At 42.3% G+C, this 25,491-nt stretch overlaps 1 protein-coding gene across 1 annotated transcript in view; it reads left to right on the forward strand.

Annotated features, from left to right (window-relative positions):
- Positions 1 to 8,211: 8,211 nt before the first annotated feature.
- Positions 8,212 to 25,491, forward strand: part of LOC126485031 (synaptic vesicle glycoprotein 2B-like) — a 280,668-nt gene continuing 263,388 nt past the window's right edge. The window contains exon 1 of the mRNA XM_050108635.1: positions 8,212 to 8,245. Coding sequence (XP_049964592.1) covers positions 8,212 to 8,245 — 34 coding nt within the window. The remainder of the gene's footprint in view (positions 8,246 to 25,491) is intronic.

Here is a 25,491-nt window from a genome sequence, read left to right on the forward strand (position 1 = left end):
TAAGGCTATCGGTACAGCAATAAGGAATAGCTCAGTAGACAGTACAGCTAAAGAGGACTGGACACGTCTACAAATGGTAACCACAGAAACTGGAAAGAATAACATAGGTACAACGAAGTTAACTGTGAAGAAACCATGGGTAAAGTAAGAAATACTTCAGTTGATCAATGGAAGAAGGAAGTACGAAAATGTTCAGGAAAATTCAGGAATACAGAAATACAAGTCGCTGAAGAATGATATAAATACGAAGCTAAGACGAAATGGCTGCATAAAAAAACGTGAAGAAATCGAAAAGCAAATGATTGTCGGAAGGACTGACTCAGCATATAGGAAAGTCAAAACAACCTTCGGTGAAATTAAAAGCAAAGGTGGTAACATTAAGAGTGCAATGGGAGTTTCACTGCCAAATGCAGAGGAGAGAGCGGATAGGTGGAAAGGGTACATTGAAGGCCCCTATGACAGGGAAGATTTGTCTGAAATGATAGTAGAAGAAACAGGAATCGGTATAGAAAATGATGATGTTTGATTTATGGGACGCTCAACTGCGTGGTCATCAGCGCCTCTGCAAAGTCCCAATTTTTACACAGACCAATTTTTTCACAGTCACGAATGACGATGAAATGACGAGGACAGCGCAAACACCCAGTCCCCATACAGCGAAAAAACCCCAGCCCGGCCGGGAAGCGAACCCGGGACTCCGTGATCCAGAGGCAGCAACGATAGCCACTAGCGCACAAGCTGCGGACGATTTAGAAGAGGTAGGTGATCTAGTATTAGAATCAGAATTTAAGAGAGCTTTCAAGGTTAAGATAAAATATGGCAGAAGGAATAGATAACATTCCTTCAGAATTTTTAGAATCATCGGGGGAAGTGGCAACAAAACGGCTATTCGCTTTGGTGTGTAGCGTGCACGGGTATGGAGACACACCACCTGACTTTCGGAAAAGCATCATCCACACAATTCCGAAGACTGCAAGAGCTGACAAGTGCGAGAATTGTAGCACAATCAGCTTGACACTTCATGTATCCAGATTGCTGGCTATAATAATATACAGAAGAACGGAAAAGAAAACTGGGGATGTGTTAGATGACGATCAGTTTGGCTTTAGGAAAGACAAAGGCACCAGAGACGCAATTCTGATTTCGCTGTTGATAATGGAAGCAAAACTAAAGAAAAATCAAGACACGTTCACAGGATTTGTCGTCCTGGAAAAACCGTTCAACAATGTAAAATGGTGCAAGATGTTCGAAATTCTGAGAAAATAGGGGTAAGCTATAGGGAGAGACGGGTAATATGCAATATATACAAGAGCCAAGAGGGAATAATAAGAGTGGGTGACTAAGAACGAAGTGCTCGGATTAAAAAGTGTGTATAACAGGGATGTAGTCTTTCGCCCCTACTGTTCAATCTGTACATCCAAGAAGCAATGATGGAAATAAAAGAAAGGTTCACTAGTGGAATTAAAATTCGAGGTGAAATGATATCAATGATACGATTCGCTGATGACATTGCTGTCCTCAGTGAAAGAAGGATTACATGAGCTTCTACATGGAATGAACAATCTAATGAGTATGGAATATGGATTGAGAGCGAATCTAAGAAAGACGAAAGTAACGAGAAGTAGCAGAAATGAGAATAGCGAGAAACTTAAAGCCAGGACTGATGGTCATGAAGTTAAGGAATTCTACTACATAGGCAGCAAAAGAACCAGTGGCGGATGGAGCAAGGACATCAAAAGCAGACTAGCACTGGCAAAAAGGGCATTCCTGGCCAAGAGAATCTACTAATATCAGACATCGCCCTTAATTTGAGGAAGAAGTTTCTGAGAATGTACGTCTAGAGTACAGCATTGTATGGTAGTGAAACATGGAGTGTGGGGAAACCGGAACAGAAGAGAATAGAAGCATTTGAGATGTGGTGCTACAGACAATAATTGAAAATTAGGTGGACCGATAAGGTAAGGAATGAGGTGATTCTACTCAGAATCGGAGAAAAAAGGAATTTGTCGAAAACACTGACAAGGAGAAGGAACAGGATGATAGGACAACTGTTAAGACGTCAGGGAATGACTTTCATGTTACTAAAGGGAGCTGCAGAGGGCGAAAACTGTGGGGAAAGACGGAGATTGGATTATATCGAGCAAATAACTAAGATCGCAGGTTACATATGCTACTCTGAGATGAAGAGGTTGGTACAGGAGAGGAATTCGTGGCGGTCCGCATCAGACCAATAAGAAGAGCGATGACAAAAACAGAGGAGCGTCCGGCAGCCCACAGCGCACTCGCAGAAGGCCTTTCTGCGACTCCCGCTTCCCTCCAAGTGTGAGCGTCTTCCCAAGCACACGTATTGCCTTTTCCTGCCGTCGTGTCTTGCAGCAGTGACAACAGCAGCTACTCGGCACCTGAATATCTCGCGGTTGTATCGGCGAAATATTGTGGGATTTGCACAATATGATCCCACGGCAAACCCGAGAAGAGATATTTGCAACAGATCTGACGGGAGAGCCTGAAAAGTCGGAGAACATTTTATTTGTATTGTCTCAAGTAGCGACCGTCTTTGTTATCCGGGGTAAGTATGTTGGTCTGATGTCTCTCTATTTTTGCTCTAGTTCAGTAAGCAGACCTTCAAACATTCTAATAAATACAGTGCTGACAGTTCGTGGACTCCCTCGGGCATGGGTGTGTGTGTTTGTCCTTAGGATAATTTAGGTTCAAAAAATGGCTCTGAGCACTATGGGACTTAACATCTGTGGTCATCAGTCCCCTAGAACTTAGAACTACTTGAACCTAACTAACCTAAGGACATCACACACATCCATGCCCGAGGCAGGATTCGAATCTGCGACCTTAGTGGTCACGCGGTTCCAGACTGAAGTGCCTAGAACCGCACGGCCACACCGGCCGGCGATAATTTAGGTTAAGTAGTGTGTAAGCTTAGGGACTGATGACCTTAGCAGTTAAGTCCCATAAGATTTCACACACATTTCATTTCAGTCCGTGGTGCTCCAAACGTGATCGCGCTGTTTTCGTGGATATTTGTCTTTCTGTAAACAAACACATTACGAGCCGGCCGCTGTGACGGAGTGGTTCAAGGTGCTTTAGTCCGAAACAGCGCGATTCTGGCGGTCGCAGGTTCGAATCCTGCCTTGGTCATGGATGTGTGTGATTGTCCTTAGGTTAGTTAGGTTTAAGTAGTTCTAAGTTCTTGGGAACTGATGACCTCAGATGTTAAGTCCCATAGTGCTCAGAGCCATTTGAACCATTTCTTTGAAACACATTACGTGACTCAATCTACGTGACGTGGTTGTGCGTGTGCGTATTTCAAAAAAGGGGAACAATGATGTTTGGTTGTCTAACTTGTTGTGGGATGATGAAGCCCATTTCACACCCCGGCCGCCTGCACAACAGAAGAATTCGTCTACCGAGAATCCTAGAACTGTCTTGAGAAACTCATTGCGTAATGAGCAAGTCACAGTGTGGTGTGAATTTACCACATCAATCGTGTTAGGACCTCTTTTCTTTGAGGAAATCCGGGTTGTTCCTTTTAAAACTGTTAGCATTACGGTTGCGATGTACGCCGGTATGTTATAGAATCGCATCATCCTTAATATGGCTGATAAACACCTGCTGGAAGATAGGACTTTTATGCAGAATGCACTCCACCCCGCATTGTCACACATCATCTTTTGATGAGGATCACATGCTGAACCGCCACGCCGGCCGGAGTGACCGAGCGGTTCTTAGCGCTTCAGTCTGGAACCGCGCAACCGCTACGCTCGCAGGTTCGAATCCTGCCTCGGTCATGGATGTGTGTGATGTCCTTATGTTTAAGTAGTTCTAAGTTCTAGGGGACTGATGACCTCAGAAGTTACGTCCCATAGTGCTCAGAACCATTTGAACCGTCACTTCCCTCATGCTTAGTCTCCCAGGTCCCCAGACCTCGACCCGTGTGGTTACTGATTGTTGCATTATCTGAAGTCGCAAATATACCGCGATCATCCGACCTCATTAGGGCGAGGATGATTCATGTTACAAAACCTCAGTAATTAAAGAATATCAAAGAAAAGTAATAAATGATGACAAATACTTCTTGCGAAAAATATTTCCCACATGTGAAAGTATGTGCTGGAAAAGCAAGCGATTAAGTCACGAAACAATTTAAAAAATTGTAAAAGTGCCTCCTGCTTAAGTTACCTCAACGTTTACCGAATTATTGGTAGCCGCGCGGTCTAGGGGGTCTTGTCACGGTCCGTGCGGCTCCCCCCGTAGGAGGTTCGAGTCCGCCCTCGGGCATAGGTGTGTGTGTTGTCCATAGTGTAAGTTAGTATAAATTAGATTAAGTTGCGCGTAGGCTTAGGGACCGATGACCTCTGCAGTTTGGTCCCATAAGACCTTACCACAAATTTCCAATGAAGGGTGCAAACGAGCGGGGGAAAGAGAGACAGAGCTTCAATAAATTTAAATAAAAATGTAAATTTTAATTTATGTAAACCTAAATTTATAATAACATATAATGTTTCTCACCGATCGGAAGAAGTACCAACCAGATAGATCACGTCTTGGTGAACGAGTGCTATAGCCAGAGCGTCATGGACATCAGGTCGTATAGCGGAATCGATTGTGCATCAGACCACCTGCTAGCTGTGTGCAGACTTAAAATGATGTTCACCTGCATGCACAGGAAGAAGAATAAGACACTAGAACGTGCTTTGGGAAAGAGCGGAAAAGTGTAATTAAAGAACAAATGCTGGAGAAATAAAAATCGTTCTGAGGCCTTAACAAGTAGAAGCAAGAGGGAACGTAGAGCCGGCCGATGTGGCCGAGCTGTTCTAGGCGCTTCAGTCCGGAACCACGCTACTGCTACGGTCGCAGGTTCGAATCCTGCCTCGGGCATTTATGTGTGTGATGTCCTTAGGTTAGTTAGGTTTAAGTAGCTCTAAGTCTAGGGAACTGATGACCTCAGAAGTTAAGTCCCATAGTGCTCAGAGCCCTTTTTTTTTTTTTTTTTTTTTTTTTTTTTTTTTTTTTTTTTGAACGTAGAAGAAAAGAGGGAAGAAATAAGGGCCTTAGCACTAAGGGTAGCAAAGGATACGAGACATGCCAGAAGACTATAAAAAAGAGGAGGAAGATGAGGGAGGATTGTCTGGCTGACAGGGAGAATGAGCGGAAAAGAGAACATTTTCTCAATATCAGAAGGGGGACATAAGGAATCCCGAGAACACAGAAGAGAATGTGTCTAATCAGCTTATTAGAAGATGTTGGGGCAGAGAGCCAATTTTTCCAAAGCATCAAAAATAACAAACGTGAATTTCATTAGAGATAAGAATGGCGCCTTGGTAAATGACACGAAAAGAATTGTAGAAAGATGGAGAGAATACTTCTCAGTACTCTTGAATCGCCTAGACCCAGATAAGGTGCTACCTACTAACACCACGGAGGAATGGAAAGGGAAGAAGAATGGGAAATGACTGATGGTTCAAATGGTTCAAATGGCTCTAATCACTATGGGACTTAACATCTGAGGTCATCAGTCCCCTAGACTTAGAGCTACTTAAACCTAACTAACCTAAGGACATCACACACATCCATGCCCGAGGCAGGATTCGAACTTGCGCCGTAGCAGCACGTCATCTTCGTGGTGTAGCAATTTTAATGGCCAGTAGTGTATTTGTTGGGTGTATTCCAATCTCTGTCTTCCTCTGCAGTTTTTATGTTCGACAGCTCCTTCCAGTATGATGGAGGTTATTCCCTGGTGCCTTAACACATGTCATATCATCCTGTCCGTTCTTCTCGTCAAAGTTTCCCATATGTACCTATCTTAGCCGATTCTGCGGAGAACCTCCATATTTCTCTCCTTATCAGTCCACCCAATTTTAAACATTCCTCTGTAACACCACATTTCAAAAGCTTTGATTCTCTTTTGTTCCAGCTTCCTCACAGTCCATGATGCGTTACCACACAACACTGTGCACCAAAAGTACATTCTACGGAATTTCTTCCAAAAATTAAGATCTATGTTTGATATTAGTAGACTTCTTTAGACCAGGAATGTCCTCTTTGTCTGCTTTTTATGTCCTCCTTCCTTTGTCCGTTATGGATTATTTTGCTTCCACGGTAGCAGAGTTCGTTAACTTCATCTTCTTCGCCGTCACCAGTTTTAGTGTTAAGTTACTCGCTGTTTTCATTATGATACGATTACAGTTCTTAAATCAGTTGCATTACACTTGTTCTTCTCGAATTGTTGGAGAATAATTTTCAAGTGTAGTATTTCTCTGAATTGCAATTTCTTGGGAATATTCTAAAGCGATGTCGGGTGATGGGAAGTTAGGTTTTTTGTTGGGGGGGGGGAATAGGGGAGGGAGAAACAGACCCTGAAAAAGTGTGATCCCCATGGTACCAAGCCGGCCGAAGTGGCCGTGCAGTTAAAGGCGCTGCAGTCTGGAACCGCAAGACCGCTACGGTCGCAGGTTCGAATCCTGCCTCGGGCATGGATGTTTGTGATGTCCTTAGGTTAGTTAGGTTTAACTAGTTCTAAGTTCTAGGGGACTAATGACCTCAGCAGTTGAGTCCCATAGTGCTCAGAGCCATGGTACCAAATACTCGATCCAATAATACAAAAATTTTGAATGTAATTTAGAAAGTGCATCCAGTGAATTACCAACATTTACGTCACATCATCAGTTGCAGTATCTGTGTTACAGGTCTAATGATCTGTGCTGACAAACAAAAAATAAAACCATCAGAAGAATAATCATCATCGGATGATCTTAGCTAAACAAATGAAGCGTCTGACACCATACTGATACTTCGTTTTTATAGGGGTTGTAATAGTGTCTGGGGAGCAGGAACCATTAGATGATTGGATGATTGTCTCAGAATGACGAGTGCAAGACCATAAGCCATGGGTTGCATACCATCAGTTCCCTGATGGTCATGCAATCAAAAGAGCTCAATTATTGGGTACATTATTTATTCAGTAAGACACTCATACAGACGTTGATGGTGAGGTCTCGTTGGCATGCATAAACACCCAGGCAGCAGTTGCTACCTCAGAATAGCACAAGGCATCATGCTTGGCCCATGTGAGTGTGAGTATGCAGGGCGGCTGAGTGTTGCCTCAGTGAAGTGGCAGTGGCTGGGGTGGCCTTGCAGACACAAGAGTGGCGTCAAGTGTCCAGAAGGAGTGTGTGCTGAACAACCCTGCTGTTCCCATCAGTCCATGAGGCACGTGATGTGCTGGTGTGCAGGAGCTGTGCCCAGGGCCCCTTGGAGATGCTAACGCTGCCCATTCACAGGCTGACGAGCCTGTCGACCTACCCCCCCCCCCCCCCCCTCCCCTTGAAACCGACAAAAATTCCATTTTTACGCCAGAAGTATGAAAACTTTGTAAATTAAGTAAATTAAGACAAACATTTTGAAAATACATCATATTTTGAAAAATTTGCTTTTTAATCGCCTCTCCTCGAAATAACATACATTCTTTGTATTTATAAAAGGTTGGCAACCCTACTCACCGTTCGTGAATAACCGGAAAGAATGTGTAAATCAAATCGCTGAAACCGGGAGAGTGACGTAAAACATTCATATGATTGCGTAACTGTCAGAGACTTGTGTCAGTCGATTGTCTCAGATAAAGTGAAACCACTCAAACCTGGGGAGTGAGTGAAAACATTCATATAGCTGACGTGGCCGCAGAGATTAGTTTAATTGTTGGATCCACGGAAAACACCGCCTGAACGAAAAAACAATCGGCTGCTAAAACCAGTCAGTTGTCCCATCACTAACTCCTCCCCCCCCAGGCTCTAGTGTCTGATTAAGACGGTTGGATGGCTGCGGTATGTTCTCAGGTCTTTGCCTTCAGCGTGACTTTCGAATGCTATATTAACAAAACTCGCGGTATAATTACATTTGATCGCGATCAGATTGTGCATAGGGTACAACATCTCCGAAGTTGTGCAGAAAGTGTGATCTTTGTCAGCTGACTTCGAGATGTTATTCACAGTGTATCCGAGATTAAGACAGGCTACGCAATCACCGTGCTGCGGTCCTTACGCTACTGCGCATCCTGTGACGACACAGCTCGAGACAAGATAAATCCTTCGCTATAAGTAACGTGTATCCTTAAATGTACTCTGAACTGTCGCTACTGATAATGGTTTTCCTTTTTACCTCTCTACACTCGCTCCTGAGTTCAGTAATTCGTTAACAACCATGAACAACACAAGGGATCACAAGGACACTGAAGGTATGTCCCGAGTATGGAGAGGCTCTTGAAACAATGACAAAGACAATACGAAAACTTCTTATTTAACGTTGATGTTTCTGAACTGGTGTTCGACTACTGCATTGCATCCTGTGTTTTAGCTTGTCCAGACATACATACCGGTACATTTTGTTATGCCAAAATAGTGATCTTCTTTTGAAATTTAAATCACGTTGAATTTCAGTCATATATGAAGATCTATATTACAAGGTATCATTTTGGTTTTTTTCCCAAGCCATCAGACAACACACGCGCCATCGTATGAAGGGGAATGCTGCCTCAGCCAGAGTGATCCGCTTTGGGAAACAACACAATGCTGACAGGGTTCATGTCGAATATCGCGAATTTTAACACCTGGTAGAATATCTGAAATTTCCGATATACGGAAATCGTTTCCTGGCTGGCAACCTTGACTTAGGTAATAATGTAGGATAAAGTATGTCACTTTGAACTTGTGTGTGTGTGTTCCTATATAAAATCTCGGAACTATCGCTTGGCCAATCCATTTTCGCTCCTTTTTTGCTGCGCACAGGAAGTTACAAGTGCTGACCACTAGCAAATTGCATGATCACACTGACCGCCCAAGCAACAATCAGGCAGCACGCCGCCATGAGTCCAGCCACTCACTGCTTTAGTCATGTCTTTTATGGGCCATTTTTAGGCAACACGTATTCAACGACGCTTCATGAGTCACTCAAAATCCTAGGCAAGATAGGTTCGTGGAGGCACGAGGAAATAAACTAACTTGCACAGTCATTCATCGAGTAGTACTTGCAGGCAGTCTGCAGATGTCTATCATGAACCAAATTACATTAATTGCACTATTGTAGTTGTAATTACAGGATTCTTTCAATACGTTTGTGTTAAGATTGTCCTCAACTAAGATGACGAACGTAGCTGTCTTCACCAGTCTCCCTGAGAAGCAAATGCAGGTGTGTGATGATTCATGAAGTCTCGGAATACAGAATTCGTTATCCAGTCTTTCTTCAAATGAGACATTAGGTTAAGACTCTACCGATATATGAACGATAGTTACCCCGTAATTACTGTATGAGATATACCGTTGTCTAACAGTTAGCTGGTCAGTTATGATTGCCATGTAAGCTGAAGTTCACACTAATATTGCACTTTCTTCGTCTAATGTAGTTGTTATACTTCCTTATGACGCTTGTTCAAAATTCTCACTTTGCTTTGAAACGGACAAAGTTTTCCTTAGTTGCCTGTTTGAAGTGGAAATAACGTCTCTATATCTCTTCTGACCCTGTGACAAAACAGCTGCCGAAACAAAATTTTGCAACGAACGTGTAATTCAATTTTGTGACGCACAGACGCGAATCTAAGTGGCAAGGGGACATGGTGTCATGACCAACTCCCAAAGACATTCACTTTAGCAAAATCGTTCATATGTTTACACGTATAAATTTCCCAATCTGTCAGTTAACTTTCAGAGAATTAAGGAGTACCAAAACTTAATGTCTCGAAGCGGTAATGAATTCTGCATAATTGCAAGTTATATTTAAAACTGCATGTGGAGAACATTCCACTCAGGTAAAAGGAAGCTGGCCATACTTGCTTCCAGCAACAAATCCAAAGCGTTTCCAGAGTCCAGAGGTTGGACCGCAAACCGCAGGGCATTGAATAAGACAGGAAAGAATAGACCCTGCGTCAAGTAAAAAATAACAGACCTATTGACTTTCTGAACTTAGGCAGAAATGAATGAAAGAAACAAGACCTTGCTCGCATAGCTATACTCTTCACAACTGTGTTCACAATTGCAGTGCTAAGTGACACACTGGTAATAGTGAGTGTACACTTTCATTATATATTGCGTCAATTTTGATGCTTCATAGTTGCGAGAGTTTGTGACGATTTATTTATTTATTTTTAGTCATCAGTCATCTGACTGGTTTGATGCAGCCCATCTCCTGCACCAACCTCTTCACTTCAGAGTAGCACTTCCAGTCTACATCCTCAACTACACTACTGGCCATTAAAATTGTTACACCAAGGAGAAATGCTGATGATAAACAGGTATTCATTGGACAAATATATTATAATAGAACTGACATGTGATTACATTTTCACCCAATTTGGGTGCATAGATCCTGAGAAATAAGTACCCAGAACAACCACCTCTGGCCGTAATAACGGCCTTGATACGCCAGGGCATTGAGTCAAACAGAGCTTGGATGGCATGTACAGGTACAGCTGCCCATGCAGCTTCAACACGATACCACAGTTCATCAAGAGTTGTGACTGGCGTATTGTGACGAGCCAGTTGTTCGGCCACCATTGACCAGACGTTTTCAATTGGTGAGAGATCTGGAGAATGTGCTGGCCAGAGCAGCAGTCGAACATTTTCTGTATCCAGAAAGGCCCGTACAGGACCTGCAACATGCGGTCGTGCATTATCCTGCTGAAATGTAGGGTTTCGCAGGGATCGAATGATGGGTCGGGCCACGGGTCGTAACACATCTGAAATGTAACGTCCACTGTTCAAAGTGCCGTCAATGCGAACAAGAGGTGCCCGAGACATGTAACCAATGGCACCCCATACCATCACGCCGGGTGATACGCCAGTATGGCGATGACGAATACACGCTTCCAATGTGCGTTCACCGCGATGTCGCCAAACACGAATGCGACCATCATGATGCTGTATGCAGAACCTGGATTCATCCGACAAAATGACGTTTTGCCATTCGTGCACCCAGGTTCGTCGCTGAGTACACCATCGCAGGCGCTCCTGTCTGTGATGCAGCGTCAACGGTAACCGCAGCCATGGTCTCCGAGCTGATACTCCATGCTGCTGCAAACGTCGTCGAACTGTTCGTGCAGATGGTTGTTGACTTGCAAACGTCCCCATCTGTTGACGCAGGGAACGAGACGTGGCTGCACGATCCGTTACAGCCATGCGGATAAGATGCCTGTCATCTCGACTGCTAGTGATACGAGGCCGTTGGGATCCAGCACGGCGTTCGGTACTACCCTCCTGAACCCACCGATTCCATATTCTGCTAACAGTCATTGGATCTCGACCAACGCGAGCAGCAATGTTGCGATACGATAAACCGCAATCGCGATAGGTTACAATCCGACCTCTATCAAAGTCGGAAACGTGATGGTACGCATTTCTCCTCCTTACACGAAGCATTACAACAACGTTTCACCAGGCAACGCCGGTCAACTGCTGTTTGTGTATGAGAAATCGGTTGGAAACTTTGCTCATGTCAGCACGTTGTTGGTGTCGCCACCGGCGCCAACCTTGTGTGAATGCTCTGAAAAGCTAATCATTTGCATATCACAGCATCTTCTTCCTGTCGGTTAAATTTCGCGTCCGTAGCACTTCATCTTCGTGGTGTAGCAATTTTAATGGCCAGTAGTGTATTTGTTGGGTGTATTCCAATCTCTGTCTTCCTCTACAGTTTTTATGTTCGACAGCTCCTTCCAGTATGATGGAGGTTATTCCCTGGTGCCTTAACACATTCATATCATCCTGTCCGTTCTTCTCGTCAAAGTTTCCCATATGTACCTATCTTAGCCGATTCTGCGGAGAACCTCCATATTTCTTTCCTTATCAGTCCACCTAATGTTCAACATTCCTCTGTAACACCACATTTCAAAAGCTTTGAGTCTCTTTTGTTCCAGCTTCCTCACAGTCCATGATGCGTTACCACACAACACTGTGCACCAAAAGTACATTCTATGGAATTTCTTCCAAAAATTAAGATCTATGTTTGATATTAGTAGACTTCTTTTGACCAGGAATGTCCTCTTTGTCTGCTTTTTATGTCCTCCTTCCTTTGTCCGTTATGGATTATTTTGCTTCCACGGTAGCAGAGTTCGTTAACTTCATCTTCTTCGCCGTCACCAGTTTTAGTGTTAAGTTACTCGCTGTTTTCATTATGATACGATTACAGTTCTTAAATCAGTTGCATTACACTTGTTCTTCTCAAATTGTTGGAGAATAATTTTCAAGTGTAGTATTTCTCTGAATTGCAATTTCTTGGGAATATTCTAAAGCGATGTCGGGTGATGGGAAGTTAGATTTTTTGTTGGAGGGGGGGGGGGGGGAGAGGGGAGGGAGAAACAGACCCTGAAAAAGTGTGATCCCCATGGTCTCAAATACTAGATACAATAATACAAAAATTTTGAATGTAATTTAGATAGTGCATCCTTGTTGACTGTGAATTACCAACATTTACGTCACATCATCAGTTGCAGTACCTGTGTTACAGGTCTAATGATCTGTGCTGACAAACAAAAAACCATCAGAAGAATAATCATCATCGGAAGATCTTAGCTAAACAAATGAAGCGTCTGACACCATACTGATATTTCGTTTTTATAGGGGTTGTAATAGCGTCTGGGGAGCAGGGAACCATTAAATGGCTGGATGATTGTCTCAGAATGACGAGTGCAAGACCATAAGCCATGGGTTGCATACCATCAGTTCCCTGATGGTCATGCAATCAAAAGAGCTCAATTATTGGGTACATTATTTATTCAGTAAGACACTCATACAGACGTTGATGGTGAGGTCTCGTTGGCATGCATAAACACCCAGGCAGTAGTTGCTACCTCAGAATAGCACAAGGCATCATGCTTGGCCCATGTGAGTGTGAGTATGCAGGGCGGCTGAGTGTTGCCTCAGTGAAGCGGCAGTGGCTGGGGTGGCCTTGCAGAGACAAGAGTGGCGTCAAATGTCCAGAAGGAGTGTGTGCTGAACAACCCTGCTGTTCCCATCAGTCCATGAGGCGCGTGATGTGCTGGTGTGCAGGAGCTGTGCCCAGGGCCCCTTGGAGATGCTAAAGCTGCCCATTCACAGGCTGACGAGCCTGTCGACCTACCCCCCCCCCCCCCTCCCCCCTCCGCCACTGCCCTCCCGCTGCTTAAATAGGTCGGCAATCCATCTGACTGACCGTGTGGCAGACACTACTTGTGCCCAGTTGCATGGTAGCTTTCACCATGTCGAAACAGAAGGGAAAAGGTCGAATTGTGGAGTGGTAAGTAATGGTCAGGGCTAGCACGTAGCATTTTGCCAGTGGATCCGATGGACCTGAACAGTGAACCTTACTGCTATAGAATCATCCCCCACAAAGACAAACGTGTTGGGACAGACCTGCTCAGCAGGGGGTTTTGGTGACCATTCGGCCTGTGAATGGGCAGCTTAAGGGACTGTAGGGAGTCACGTTGGAGGAGGTTCCTTCTTGGTGCCACCGCCTTGAGCCCCACTTCCATCAGGTCTATCAGTGGCTTGTATACCAATAGCCAGCAGAGGATGTGGCTAGATCTAGTGAAAAGCTGATTGGCCCACGTGGGACTGACGACTGGCACGAAGCATTTCTCGACGTCTGCATAGTCGAAGATGAGGTTTTATTAGGGTCTGACTGCGAGTATTTGTAGTTGCACTATCCAGCTTTGTTGTAACGACCTTGCCTTTCAGTCACAGAGGTGACCAAGACAGTGCAGTGTTGGGCCACTGCATGAGGAAATTTAGCACACCACTATGGCGAACTGGGGCGTTGTACCATGCTGTGTTAGTAGTATTTCAGCTCCAGCAGCAGGATTTCACAGACAGCTCCCTTGCCCACTTCTCCATGGGTCTGCGCAGAAGGGTATTGACGCAACACAGTATCAATGCACGTAAAAGAATATGTTGTTTTTGGCGTCCGCGTGAACGTAATGCACACGTGAGCAACTGAATTACAAAACACTTACCCAGCAGTGAACAGCATCCCCCTCCCCACCTTAACCTCCACACCTTAACTACCCTCCCTTCTCTCCCCTCCCCCCCCCCCCCCCAAGTTAATCTGCATTGCAAATTGGCACAGATATAGAATCACCCTGATCAGTGACTGCTCTGCCGCCGATCACAGTCTTCCCTCAACTGCAGAACAACGAGAAGGTGCATTGTCATACTGAAGGTTCAGCTTACAAGTGGTGAGCCACAGCGGAAGAAACAGATACACAAGATGGAGAAATAAATTTTTTTACTGACCTTCCGTAACAGATGATAGGACACGTACCAGAGGCGTCGTTTTCTCTCACATGAGAATATCCCTACGACCTGACTGAATATAGTCCTATTGGCAAACAGGATGTATCGACTAATGTGAATTTGTTGCGTACTGCTGCATGTAACGACGTGTCGAAGACCAAGAAACCTCTTCCCACACTTCGAGTGTTCACTGACAGTGTTCCTACACCTATGACAAATAGACTGTAACTGATGTCAGATAAAACACAATACATTTAATTCCATACTGCGCAAGGCCTGATCACTCCATTAGAAATAACGTATGGAGATAAATCAATAAATGAAAGAGAATATTGCAAATTATTGGGTGTTCATACTGGTAAGAACCTGAACCGGAAGTTGCATGCTACAGATATGAAATGTCTAAGCTCTGGAGCTTTTGATTTATGGATAATATCAAAGTTTGGAGATGAAAATGTCAAAAAAAAGTTATTTACTTTTCCTATTTTCGTTCATTAATGTCTTATGGCATCATATTCTAGGGTTACTCGTCATTGGATGTACAGGTGTTTACTGCACAAAGCTTTCAATAAGTATAGCGTGTCAACTCTAGAATCTGTTGTACTCGTAGGTAGCTCGTTAAATAAACAGGCTGACTGACAATAGCCTCAGAGTACAATTATTCCCTTTCAAGTTTTTGTCAACAGTTAATCACAGTTCGGAGGGAACAGTAATATTAGAAGGAGAAATGACAGGTATCCATGACTCAGTGTTAGTGTGGCACAGATAGGAATGAGCTATACTGCAATAAACTTTTTTCATCGCCTACAGTGGTGTAAAGAGTTTAATATACAACAAAATTAACTTTAAATACAAACTATAATGATTATTAGCTGCTTGATTACTACTCATTCTCGACAGAAGACTACTGCAAGTGAGGGCACTATGTACCTATGTATACGCCATCACCCTGCAATCTTATTAGTACTTATTCGTGCTATATCGAACTGTACATCCCTCGATTTGGGATTCATTCGGACCATTCATCCCGCGTGCTGCTGCCTTCATAAACATCTGTACAGATTCACATAAGGGAGCAGCGACTTTACAATCAACCTCCGGTAACCCTGATTTCCATAGTCTAATTCAGACGAATATTGTGGCTCTGATTTCAACAAGATCACTGTTACTTTCCTCCCGCAGACGCATGTAAATCGGCTGGGTACTATCTTTACTGACCTTGAAGCTGATGGCGTGTTGCGCCTCCAAGTGCGTCTATCTTATCACCATCTGATGTGACAATGGCAGTTTTCCTTGAGATGTTCCACGACTGCAGCCTTTGTTCTCTTGTCCTCCTTGTTCCTGACTTATCAGTAGCAGTGTTTATATCTCATCTCGCAAGCGGGTCTGACGAGCATCGATGTTAAAGTTATTGAATAATTCCATGCTTCCTTCAGGAAATGTAATATTTTATTTATTTATTGCTGGTCTTCATTAGGTCCGCTGCTTAGAATCTAAATCACACTTTAACTTCTCAATGTTTATTGTAAGCATTGTTCTATAACTTTGGATGGTGGTATTTTAAAAGGTTTGGTTGTTTCTCTTTTGATGAAACTTCGTTTGGACCCCGATCTTAAATAGCGATTGTCTGGGGACTGTATCTGACTTCCTCGGTCGTCTTGGACCATGTGTATGGCAGTGGCAGTCAGATTCACAGCCCAGCATACGTTCGCTTAACAGAACCGGCTCATAAATCAAAGTTGTATTATTTTTCACTATGTGCGACGGATAATTCGGATGAAAGAGATTAACTTCTCGACGGGCATGTGAGGAGAGGGAAGGTGACGTACAAACGGCGGCTGATCTTGGAATGTGCCAACTTGCTCCGTAACCATTTACTTTCTTTCTCTCTCTCTCTCTCTCTCTCTCTCTCTCTCTCACTCACTCACTCTCTCTCTCTCTCAATATCGGTACGCCACAAGGAGTCGCGTACATCATTGCGACTGAAAAGATTATGTAATGGCTAGGGATTAAGGAGGTGCAGTTTGAGGTACTTTAGAATATTGGTAGATTCAGAACTCAATTAAAAATTCATTAATTCAACAGGGGCAGTTCACTTCTCTACACATCATCATTAGGCATTCGTGGGTTTCAAAATGAACATCATTCTATAAACATCGAGAGTCTGCAATTAAGCTTCCCATAAATGATTCCATACAGAAACACTTACATTAAATATATTAGAAAGACAAATGGAAACACATAAGCTATCACAGCCCAGCTTTTGGAAAGTAAGGAACTACGATAAGAAAAAGTCAGAAAGCAGTTAAATCATTCGCCTGTATCCACATTCGGAAAACTTACACTAACTACCTTGCAATCTATTCCTATTCCAAATACCAGAGATCAATCGCTAGTGGCAGGGACGTGCATCAAGCCTGCAAGGGTATTTCCACATTCAACATCCAAAAGGGGAAAAAATCCCTGAATCAGCAACTGAAGAAATTTCCCGTATGAGTAGGTAATCCTTTCGCTCATTATAATACACATGTAAAACGATTGACTGAACAGGTCCGATAAGTTAGGCCTCAGGGCATGTGGTGGGATGGCAGATGAAAATCTCACTAACTCAAATAATTTAAAAAAATGAAAATTAGGAAGAATACAACATATATGTAAGGATTCAACCAGTTCAGCACTTCGTGATCTACACTTTAAGCAATATGATTTAGTTGCAGTAACATAACAGGAAAGGGGGGGGGGGGCAGCACATGTGGTACGTGAAGGCTCAATAATTTGCTCTATATTCAAGAAAATAGAGAAATGTAAAAAAGAATGAAAATTTCTACCACATATAGGGATTCATTTGCTCTAATAGCATATCGGGAGAGGGACGGCAGTGGAAGGGTCAAGATGTAGGCTGAAGGCCAAATCTGCTGTATCTCCAAGAAAATCCAGATATGGAAAGCTGATGGGAATTTCCACCATGTATACGTATTCATCTGCCTCTACACATTATAATCTTTCGTTTGAACAACCTGGTTTTCTCTAACAACCAACATATGAAAAAGATGATGAAGTTAACGGTCAAGTGATACCACAGTGAATACAAAGACGAGTCGTCAAGATATACGAAAATTACAGTTCACAACTTAAGAGGCAGTTTACGAGAGGACAGAACTGCATGATAAACTAATGCATTATGGATACGTCAACAATGTACGGCAAAAGAAACACCTCCTTCAGAATTACTTATCGGAACATAGGGTGTCATATCAAGTTCACACAAAAATGCAAAAGGAAGCAAAAATATAGTTAAAGTGACAATTAAAAATAAGACTCCGCAACGGCTGTAGGCAAAAAAGATTAACCATCCTATAAACTACTACAACCACTCCTCGGCTTCAAAATGGTTCAAATGGCTCTGAGCACTATGGGACTCAACTGCTGTGGTCATAAGTCCCCTAGAACTTAGAACGACTTAAACCTAACTAACCTAAGGACAGCACACAACACCCAGCCATCACGAGGCAGAGAAAATCCCTGACCCCGCCGGGAATCGAACCCGGGAACCCGGGCGTGGGAAGCGAGAACGCTACCGCACGACCACGAGATGCGGGCCACTCCTCAGCTCTACAGGCCTTGGAGGACCTTCGACTGCATCATAATATCCTGCCATTCTATCCGGTCCATGGCTTTCCATCTCCAGCCTCTGCCACCCAGCTTTTTCGTATCTTCCTCAATTCCGTCCATCCTTCTCTTTATGGGACGTTCCTTCCGGCGTCTACCTCTAGCCTTGCCATCAAAAATCGTCTTACATGTTCTGTCTTCCTCCATTCTGACCACGTGTCCTGCCCATCGCAGTCTTCTTATTTTAATGTTAGTGACAATCTCAGGTTCTTCAAAAAGTTGTTCTAATTCTGCATTCGTACAGATACGCCAACCTTCTTGATCGTACATTGGGCCGTTCAGACAAGCATGCGGAAGGAAGCAAATATATAGATAAAAAATGAGACCGTGAAACATCTACCTAAACATAATGTCAAAACTTTTCTGTTTGTGGCTTTTTTGTTTACTCAATAGTGAGATCCTTTGCCTGTACTTAATTCTCACTAGATGATGGTCTGAATTGCAGTCAGCTCCACGCTGGCTCCTACCATCCATTATGTCTGATCTGTGCCTCCTGTGTATCTGATTTCTAGTTTGTCCATCTAGTGACATCCATGTTTCTTTGTGTATATTTTTGTGTCGAAACCATGTACTGCTGACAGTCGTGTTTTTACTTATAGAAAAATCTATAACGTTAATGCCATTGTCATTTGATATTTCATGGAGGCTTTGTCTTGCTAGATGGCTGATAAGCCTCTTCTTTTCCTATTTTTCCATTCAAGTTCCCTATTAGGATCTCAACTTCATGTTTAGGAGCCTGATCATACAACTGCTCTACATTCCTATAAAACTCATCCTTCTGTTGTTCATTTGCCTCCTCTGTGGGTGCATGTAAATTTATAATTGTTATGTCGAAAAATTTTTCCCTTAATCATAATGTGGACATCCATTCATTGATTGGTTCAAAGCGCGTTACAGCATATTTCAGTCCTTTAGCGACCAAAAAGCCTGTACCAAAGGTATTCGTCCTCCCACCGCTATAGAAGATTGTGAAATTTCCTGAGTCCATTATGTCATTTCCTTTCCACCTAATTTCCTGGAGAGCCAATAGTTTTATACCGTAGTTGTTTACGTGCGTTAGCAGCTGTCGTAGGACCTCAGCTTGGTGTAGGCTCCGCACATTCCATGTTCCTATGTACATATCTTTTACCCTTTTTTTGTTTGCTAGGGTCGTCATCAAAATATCTGTCCAGCTTATGCCTTTGTTAGCATTTGAATTTGAGGGGTTGCCTCTTACAGCTCGCCGTGTAGCTGGTTCCCTTTTCAGGGGAACGTCCTTAGCCTTTGTAGATCCCTGTACTGACTGCAAGGCAGCAGTTGATCGTTGGGGGTCCTCTGCTTTTCTTCCAAGCCATTGGCCCTCATTCCTGTTGGTTTTGGTCCGCCCCAGGTATTTTATTTCCCTGGTACCCTCCATATCTGGAGGATGTTCCCCTGGAGGATGTTCCCCTATCTGCCACTTGGGGAGGCGCCCGATGAGGGACCAGCAACCCCACACGGGAACCATCCTCTAAAATCAAACTTAATTTATGCATTATGAATAGTTCAGTGTTCTACGGCAAAAGAAACACCTCTCGCAGAGCTACTATTAGAACAAAGTATCCCACTCAAGTTCAGACAACCCTGGGGAAGGAAGCAAACATATAGGTAAAAAATGAGACTGTGAAACGTCTACCTAAACATAATGGCTGAAAGTAAAAATATTAACCTTCCTCTAATATCAGACTGAAAATTTTGTGTAATGGCTAGGGATTAAGGAGGTGCCGTTCGAGGTACTTTAGAATATTGGTAGATACAGAAATCAATTAAAAATTTATTAATTCACTTCTCTACACATCATCATTAGGCATTCGTGGGTTTTAAAATGAACATCATTCTATAAACATTGGGATTCTGCAATTAAGCTTCCCATAAATGATTCCATACAGATGCCCCTGTGCATCTGCCAGTGGTTTACTAGTACTAACAACCAATAGTTACAATCCAGTCGCCAGTGACATAGTGCCATATGGCACGCAAGCTGTGACCAGCCTCCCAGTGACCAGTGATAGGGGGAACTTTCCTTTACAGTTCAGACCATGAGAGGAGCGCCAACTACCTTCTTTATAGAGGTGGGCCAAACGGCTATTCTGGAGTAACCGTTATCACAGTTCCAGTTATTCTTTGATAAACGTTATTGTTAATGGTTACTAATAACTGCCAAGTTATTTTTCGCTAGCGAGTACTGAATACTCCAAGGGGCTACAGTTAAATATAGTTGAAATCCATCAGTTTAGTCATCAGTGTAACTGCGAGTAGTGTCAAATGGCAGGAATGTCGTATGAATCGTGTCATAACCTTAGCTTATTAACTCTGGGTACATTTTAGTTGATGTTAGAACGATTATTAGTGTTTCGTATTATATGTTTGTAGGTTATCGGTCGCTATTAGAAATATTATCTTCGCAGCTGCAACAGAAAGTACGCGGAACTTCGCCACAGCACTGTTTAAGTAAAAGATTAACAACGTGCGTTTTTAAGTATGAAATAATATGTAAACTGAGTACTGTAGGTTAAATTCGAAGCTTAATTTCTTGTGCTGCTCACATAATAGAATAAAGTGAGCCTTGTAATACAACAAAAAATCTACGTAATGTGACAGATTCGTTTACCCCTGTGCTGTAAAAGATAGTCCCATTGGGGAAATTGTGAGTACGCTAATCCAAGTTTTATGTGAGATTTAGAAACTGCTAGATTTCTCCAGCTACAGCATGTTTATAACATATGAAGACATGCAGATCGAAAAGGTTGACATTTCTGGGACTACAACTCGATAATAAATTCAGTTGGGAAGGGCATACCACATTTTTTCATTCTATTATTTCATAAGGGAGCTTATTCTGTGGTAACTCATCAAATGTAGCAAAAGTTTTTCGCATGTGAAAGCGTGTAATAAAAATCGTTTGTGGTATAAATTCAAGAACATCACGTAGGAACCTGTTCAAGGAACTTTGTATTCTAACCACTGCTTCCTAGTATATTTATTCCTTAATGAAATTTGTTACAAGTATTTCCAACGAATAGCTCAATACATAATAACAATACTAGAAATAGGAACAGCAATCTGCATAAAGACCTAAAATCACTTACCTTGGTCCAAAAGGGGTCCAGTATTGAGGAACATGCATTTTCAATAAACTGCCAGCAAGTCAGCAACTATTAAAAACTTGGTTTCAGATAAAGCACGATTTACAGTGTGTTTGAAAGACTTTATGATACAGAAGTGTCTGATTCCACCCATCATCAATATGCCAGAAATGGCTATTTTAAGTGTGTCTATGACGTCACTACATACACATGGCAACAAACACGAAGATACATATAAATAATACAATAACATCTCCCACCAAAAATACAATCAAACCAACGGGACAACTGTGGGAAGTTGCGGGTTTTAGGGCGAGGACAAGCTAGTAAAAAGAACACACCATGATCCCAAAACAGAAAATGAAGAACAAAAAGAAAAAAAATACAGCATTCTGCTACACCAACAAAAATCTGCAGGAATCGGACACTTCCCTTGAACACTATAGGTCAACCATAGGTGACCATACCAAAACACAAATACCCACAACTCAAAGCACGAAAATTGGAATCAGACATTTCCCTTGACCTACGTAGGTAAACCTCAGATGACGACACCAAAATGTCAACACGTACAACTATGAAAATGGGAATCGGCCATTTCCGCTGACCTATATAGGTCCACCTCAGCTACTGATGCCAAAAATCCAACACCTACAACTGCGAAAAATAAAACCACAATCCCAAAAGTCCACAAATCAATCATCCCTACATAAATTAAATCACATTCAGTACTCCATAAATACACAAAACATCACAGCTAGAAAAAAAAAATTAATTACCACCAGCAAATTCTGGCACTGCAAACTAGATCGGCCAGCCCCCCCCCCCCCCCCCCCCCGCAACACACACACACACACACACACAAAAACCAGTTCATAAACACCGTGCCGTAATGACATTCACACACCACAACACCTTTTTACGCCGAAGCAGACGGGTGGAATCGGACGGTTCCATTGACCTCTCCTACTCTGTAGATGAATATCGTAACAGAGACTGATAGACCAGCTTAGGTAAAAATTCTGCTATATTTCAGTTTTGACAACACTTGGTTGCAACAGTCAAGATCGGGTATTCTGTGTACGATAAATTTATTAAAAGTGCATAACTGTGTTTTATTCTCACAGTGTATCAATTCTGTAAATATTAGCAGTTACTGTAATATATTCGTATATTTTGACAATCTCTTGACAAATGATGGGGATAGTAATTATTGTATTCAACTGTATTATGTTATACTTCCTGACTTGTTATTTGTCATGCGCGATGGCCAGCGGCTATTTCCGAAGAGGTACGTAAATATTTGTTCGCTCCAGTAACTATCGTCTCTGAAATATCACCGGGGTCTAAGGCTGGAGTCACTGTGTCAGGAACACAGACATTCCGTTACCAACTTCCAGGTTACCTGTAGTGGTAGCCCGATAACTGCCAGAGAGCGAGAACTGTGAGCCAATAATGATAACTGCCAGAGGAAAATACCGATCTCTGATAGTTATTTCCATATTTTCCTCGAATTCCTTATGGTACCTCTCTTTATACTACATGTCCAAGCTAAATTGACATATGAGGCGTTGGCTTAAGGGAAGGACCGTACTTGTTAATGCCTTACTGCAGCTCCTATCAGCCACCGCTCGAACATTAACTTTATTTAATTGTTTGTGCTAAGAGTAATGAAGGCGCACAGTATAGTACACAGTTCTTATCAACAGATGGCGCGCAGTTTCACAGTACGGTTATCACAGTAACCGTTACTTCTCAGTAACCGGTTATTTCTATCAGTTACGTTATTTTTTGCCACCTCTGCTTCTTTAGTGCACTGACCTGACTATCACCCTGCTACTGTTCGACAAATTCTCTCTTTTCCACGACATCAGAAGGTAACTTCAAAATAAAGAACATCCGCCTTCAGTCACAATCGTTATTTTATTTCAATGCACAGTGCATTTCGAGTCCTGGGGGCTGATCTTCAGGTACTCTGAAGCAGTCTATATCGGTTATTTTTCTAGATTTAGGTTAATTCTGGTACTGGTAAGATTCCAGTGGTATGGCACAAAGCAGGCAAATTGTGAATATAAGTTTACAATTCTAATACAAATCGAAAAATAACTGTTCCCACTGGTGGATACATAGTTTTTGAAGCACAGTACGAGTATACTTCATTGTGTGCATATATGCTTGTCTCGTTGTACAGCACAGTCAAAGAATTTCAAATGTAAAGATGCTGCAATTCTACAAATTGTAAACTTATATTCACAAAGTGCGTGCTTTGTAATATACGATTGTAATCTTACCAGGACCAGAATTAACCTAAATCTGGAAAAACAATAGATGTAGATTGTCAAAGTCAATGAAGATGAGCCCCCAGAGATCGAAATGCATCATGCACTGAAACAAAATCACGATTGTGACTGAAGGCGGCTGTCCTTTATTTTATGAAAGTAATGCAGTCACGAAGGAAACATTGACAGAAAAGTATAAACGTAAACTTCAAAATATACTCACGCAATCATCTGTTCACACACGTAGACATACAGTGAAAAATGGGAACAAAGTGGGCTATGCGCAGATGAATAAACGAAACAAACGTTACTCCTCTCTTTTCCAGAGGCTTTGCGTATTCGTTGCAGAGCGAAATGGCAGATGCACTAAACAATGGTCACATGTTAAGACGCCAAATGCTCTTAACACTCACGAAACGGAGTCAGCTAAACCGTTTCAATTTTATTTCATTACTATGTTCAGAGAAATAACATTTCTCAGTTAATTCCCAAATTACTGTGTTGACACTGCTTCCTAGATGCTACATTAATTACTTACAAAATGAGATTTCCGTCCTTCCATTTTGCTGAAATCCAAGGTTTTACATAAATTCATATCTTAACAGTTATTATTATTATTATTATTATTATTATTGACGTCTGCATAACGTGTGGGCTCTACTTCAGAAGGTACAGCCAGACTTGTGGCCGCCTGCACTAACAGTCTGAATCTCATAGTTTCTACATTTCCTTAAAATTTTTCACTGATAAACAATTATTTACATTTACCTAACGTTCTCACAACCACGGCCCATTTAAGACCCAAGCAACAGACGCGGTTGTTTGGCGGCTCCAATCTCGGATGGGCGCCACAGCACCCAAGTGCAGGATGTATCAGTATTAGGGCCTGGATTGTAATCAGCTAGAAACTGCGAAATATGCGAACACTGATGACGTGAAACTTACATAAATATGAAATTGAAAAATAAAATATGACTTTATAAGTTTATATAACAACTTTATTGGTTTTTTATGAACCATGTATTATAAAATTCACCTCCAAAATATCTCAGTTTTTGCCTCGTTGAAACTAACTAGCATTAATTTTTTAAATCTCTGCATGTGTCTGAAGAAAATACGAAGCACAGCGAAAATAATTACAACTGTCCAAAGAATAAAACCATATTATTGCTACGACACATCATTTGTTTAAAGTATTCCAATTAACATGTCCTGTCAGTCTTCAGTTTCTGCAGGGCTGCATGGATCACAAAGTGCACTTTCAGGTTTTCCTTTTCAAAGATCGCTGAGGATAGTTTTTTATCTGGAAAAGTTCCTTTCCACATCACAGGATCACAGAAGGTGCAAGGTCACTTTAGACCAGATTTCTTTCATTGTCTTCAAATGTTGTGTCATTCACTAAGTTTGTACATTGCAGAATATCCAGGATTCCGCCAGTCAACACTTTGCAATTTGTTGTTCACTTTGTTACTCACATGACAACGAGCTCGGCCCAACGCATTCTGCACATATTGCACAATATCCAGGGCATCACACAATTGAGTACCAGTAGCTTCCAGTCTTGTGATGACTTTTGATGCCACTGAAAATCTGAGATTGATGTGTGCCAAGTTTCTAGACACGGTATCTGTAAGGACCTCTTTCACAGCTTTGATAGTACTTGATTCATCGCTAGCAAGCTCACAAAAGAGTGCCACAGTTTTGTTAGCACTTGATTCATCGCTATCAAGCTCACAAGAGGTTGCCATAATGTTGGTGTAGTTGTTGCAGTAATAGCAGCATTAAGCCATGAAGCGTATATAGCCAAGAACAGTATATAGGTCCCCTTCAGGAAACTTTCATTTATTCCTGGAAAACTTGGATGTCTTGTTGTGCTATCTGTCAAATAGGGGAAAGCAAATTATTATTTGTGGGGACTTCAATGTTGATTCACTGAAAGAGTGTAATAGGAAGAATGACCTGGAAGTCTTGCCCGGTTCTTTCAATTTGACATCTGTCATTAATTTTCCTACTCGGGTAGTAAAGGACAGCAGGACATTGATAGATAACACTTTTATACACCAAGATAGGTTTAAAAACATAAATTCTTGTCCTGTTGAGAATGGGGTTTCTGATCATGATGCTCAGCTAGTTACAGTATATGACATAGCTCCATTCAGTAATTCAAAACTGCCC

The sequence above is a fragment of the Schistocerca serialis genome, chromosome 6 (genome assembly GCF_023864345.2).
Source record: "Schistocerca serialis cubense isolate TAMUIC-IGC-003099 chromosome 6, iqSchSeri2.2, whole genome shotgun sequence".
NCBI classification, from domain to species: domain Eukaryota; kingdom Metazoa; phylum Arthropoda; class Insecta; order Orthoptera; family Acrididae; genus Schistocerca; species Schistocerca serialis.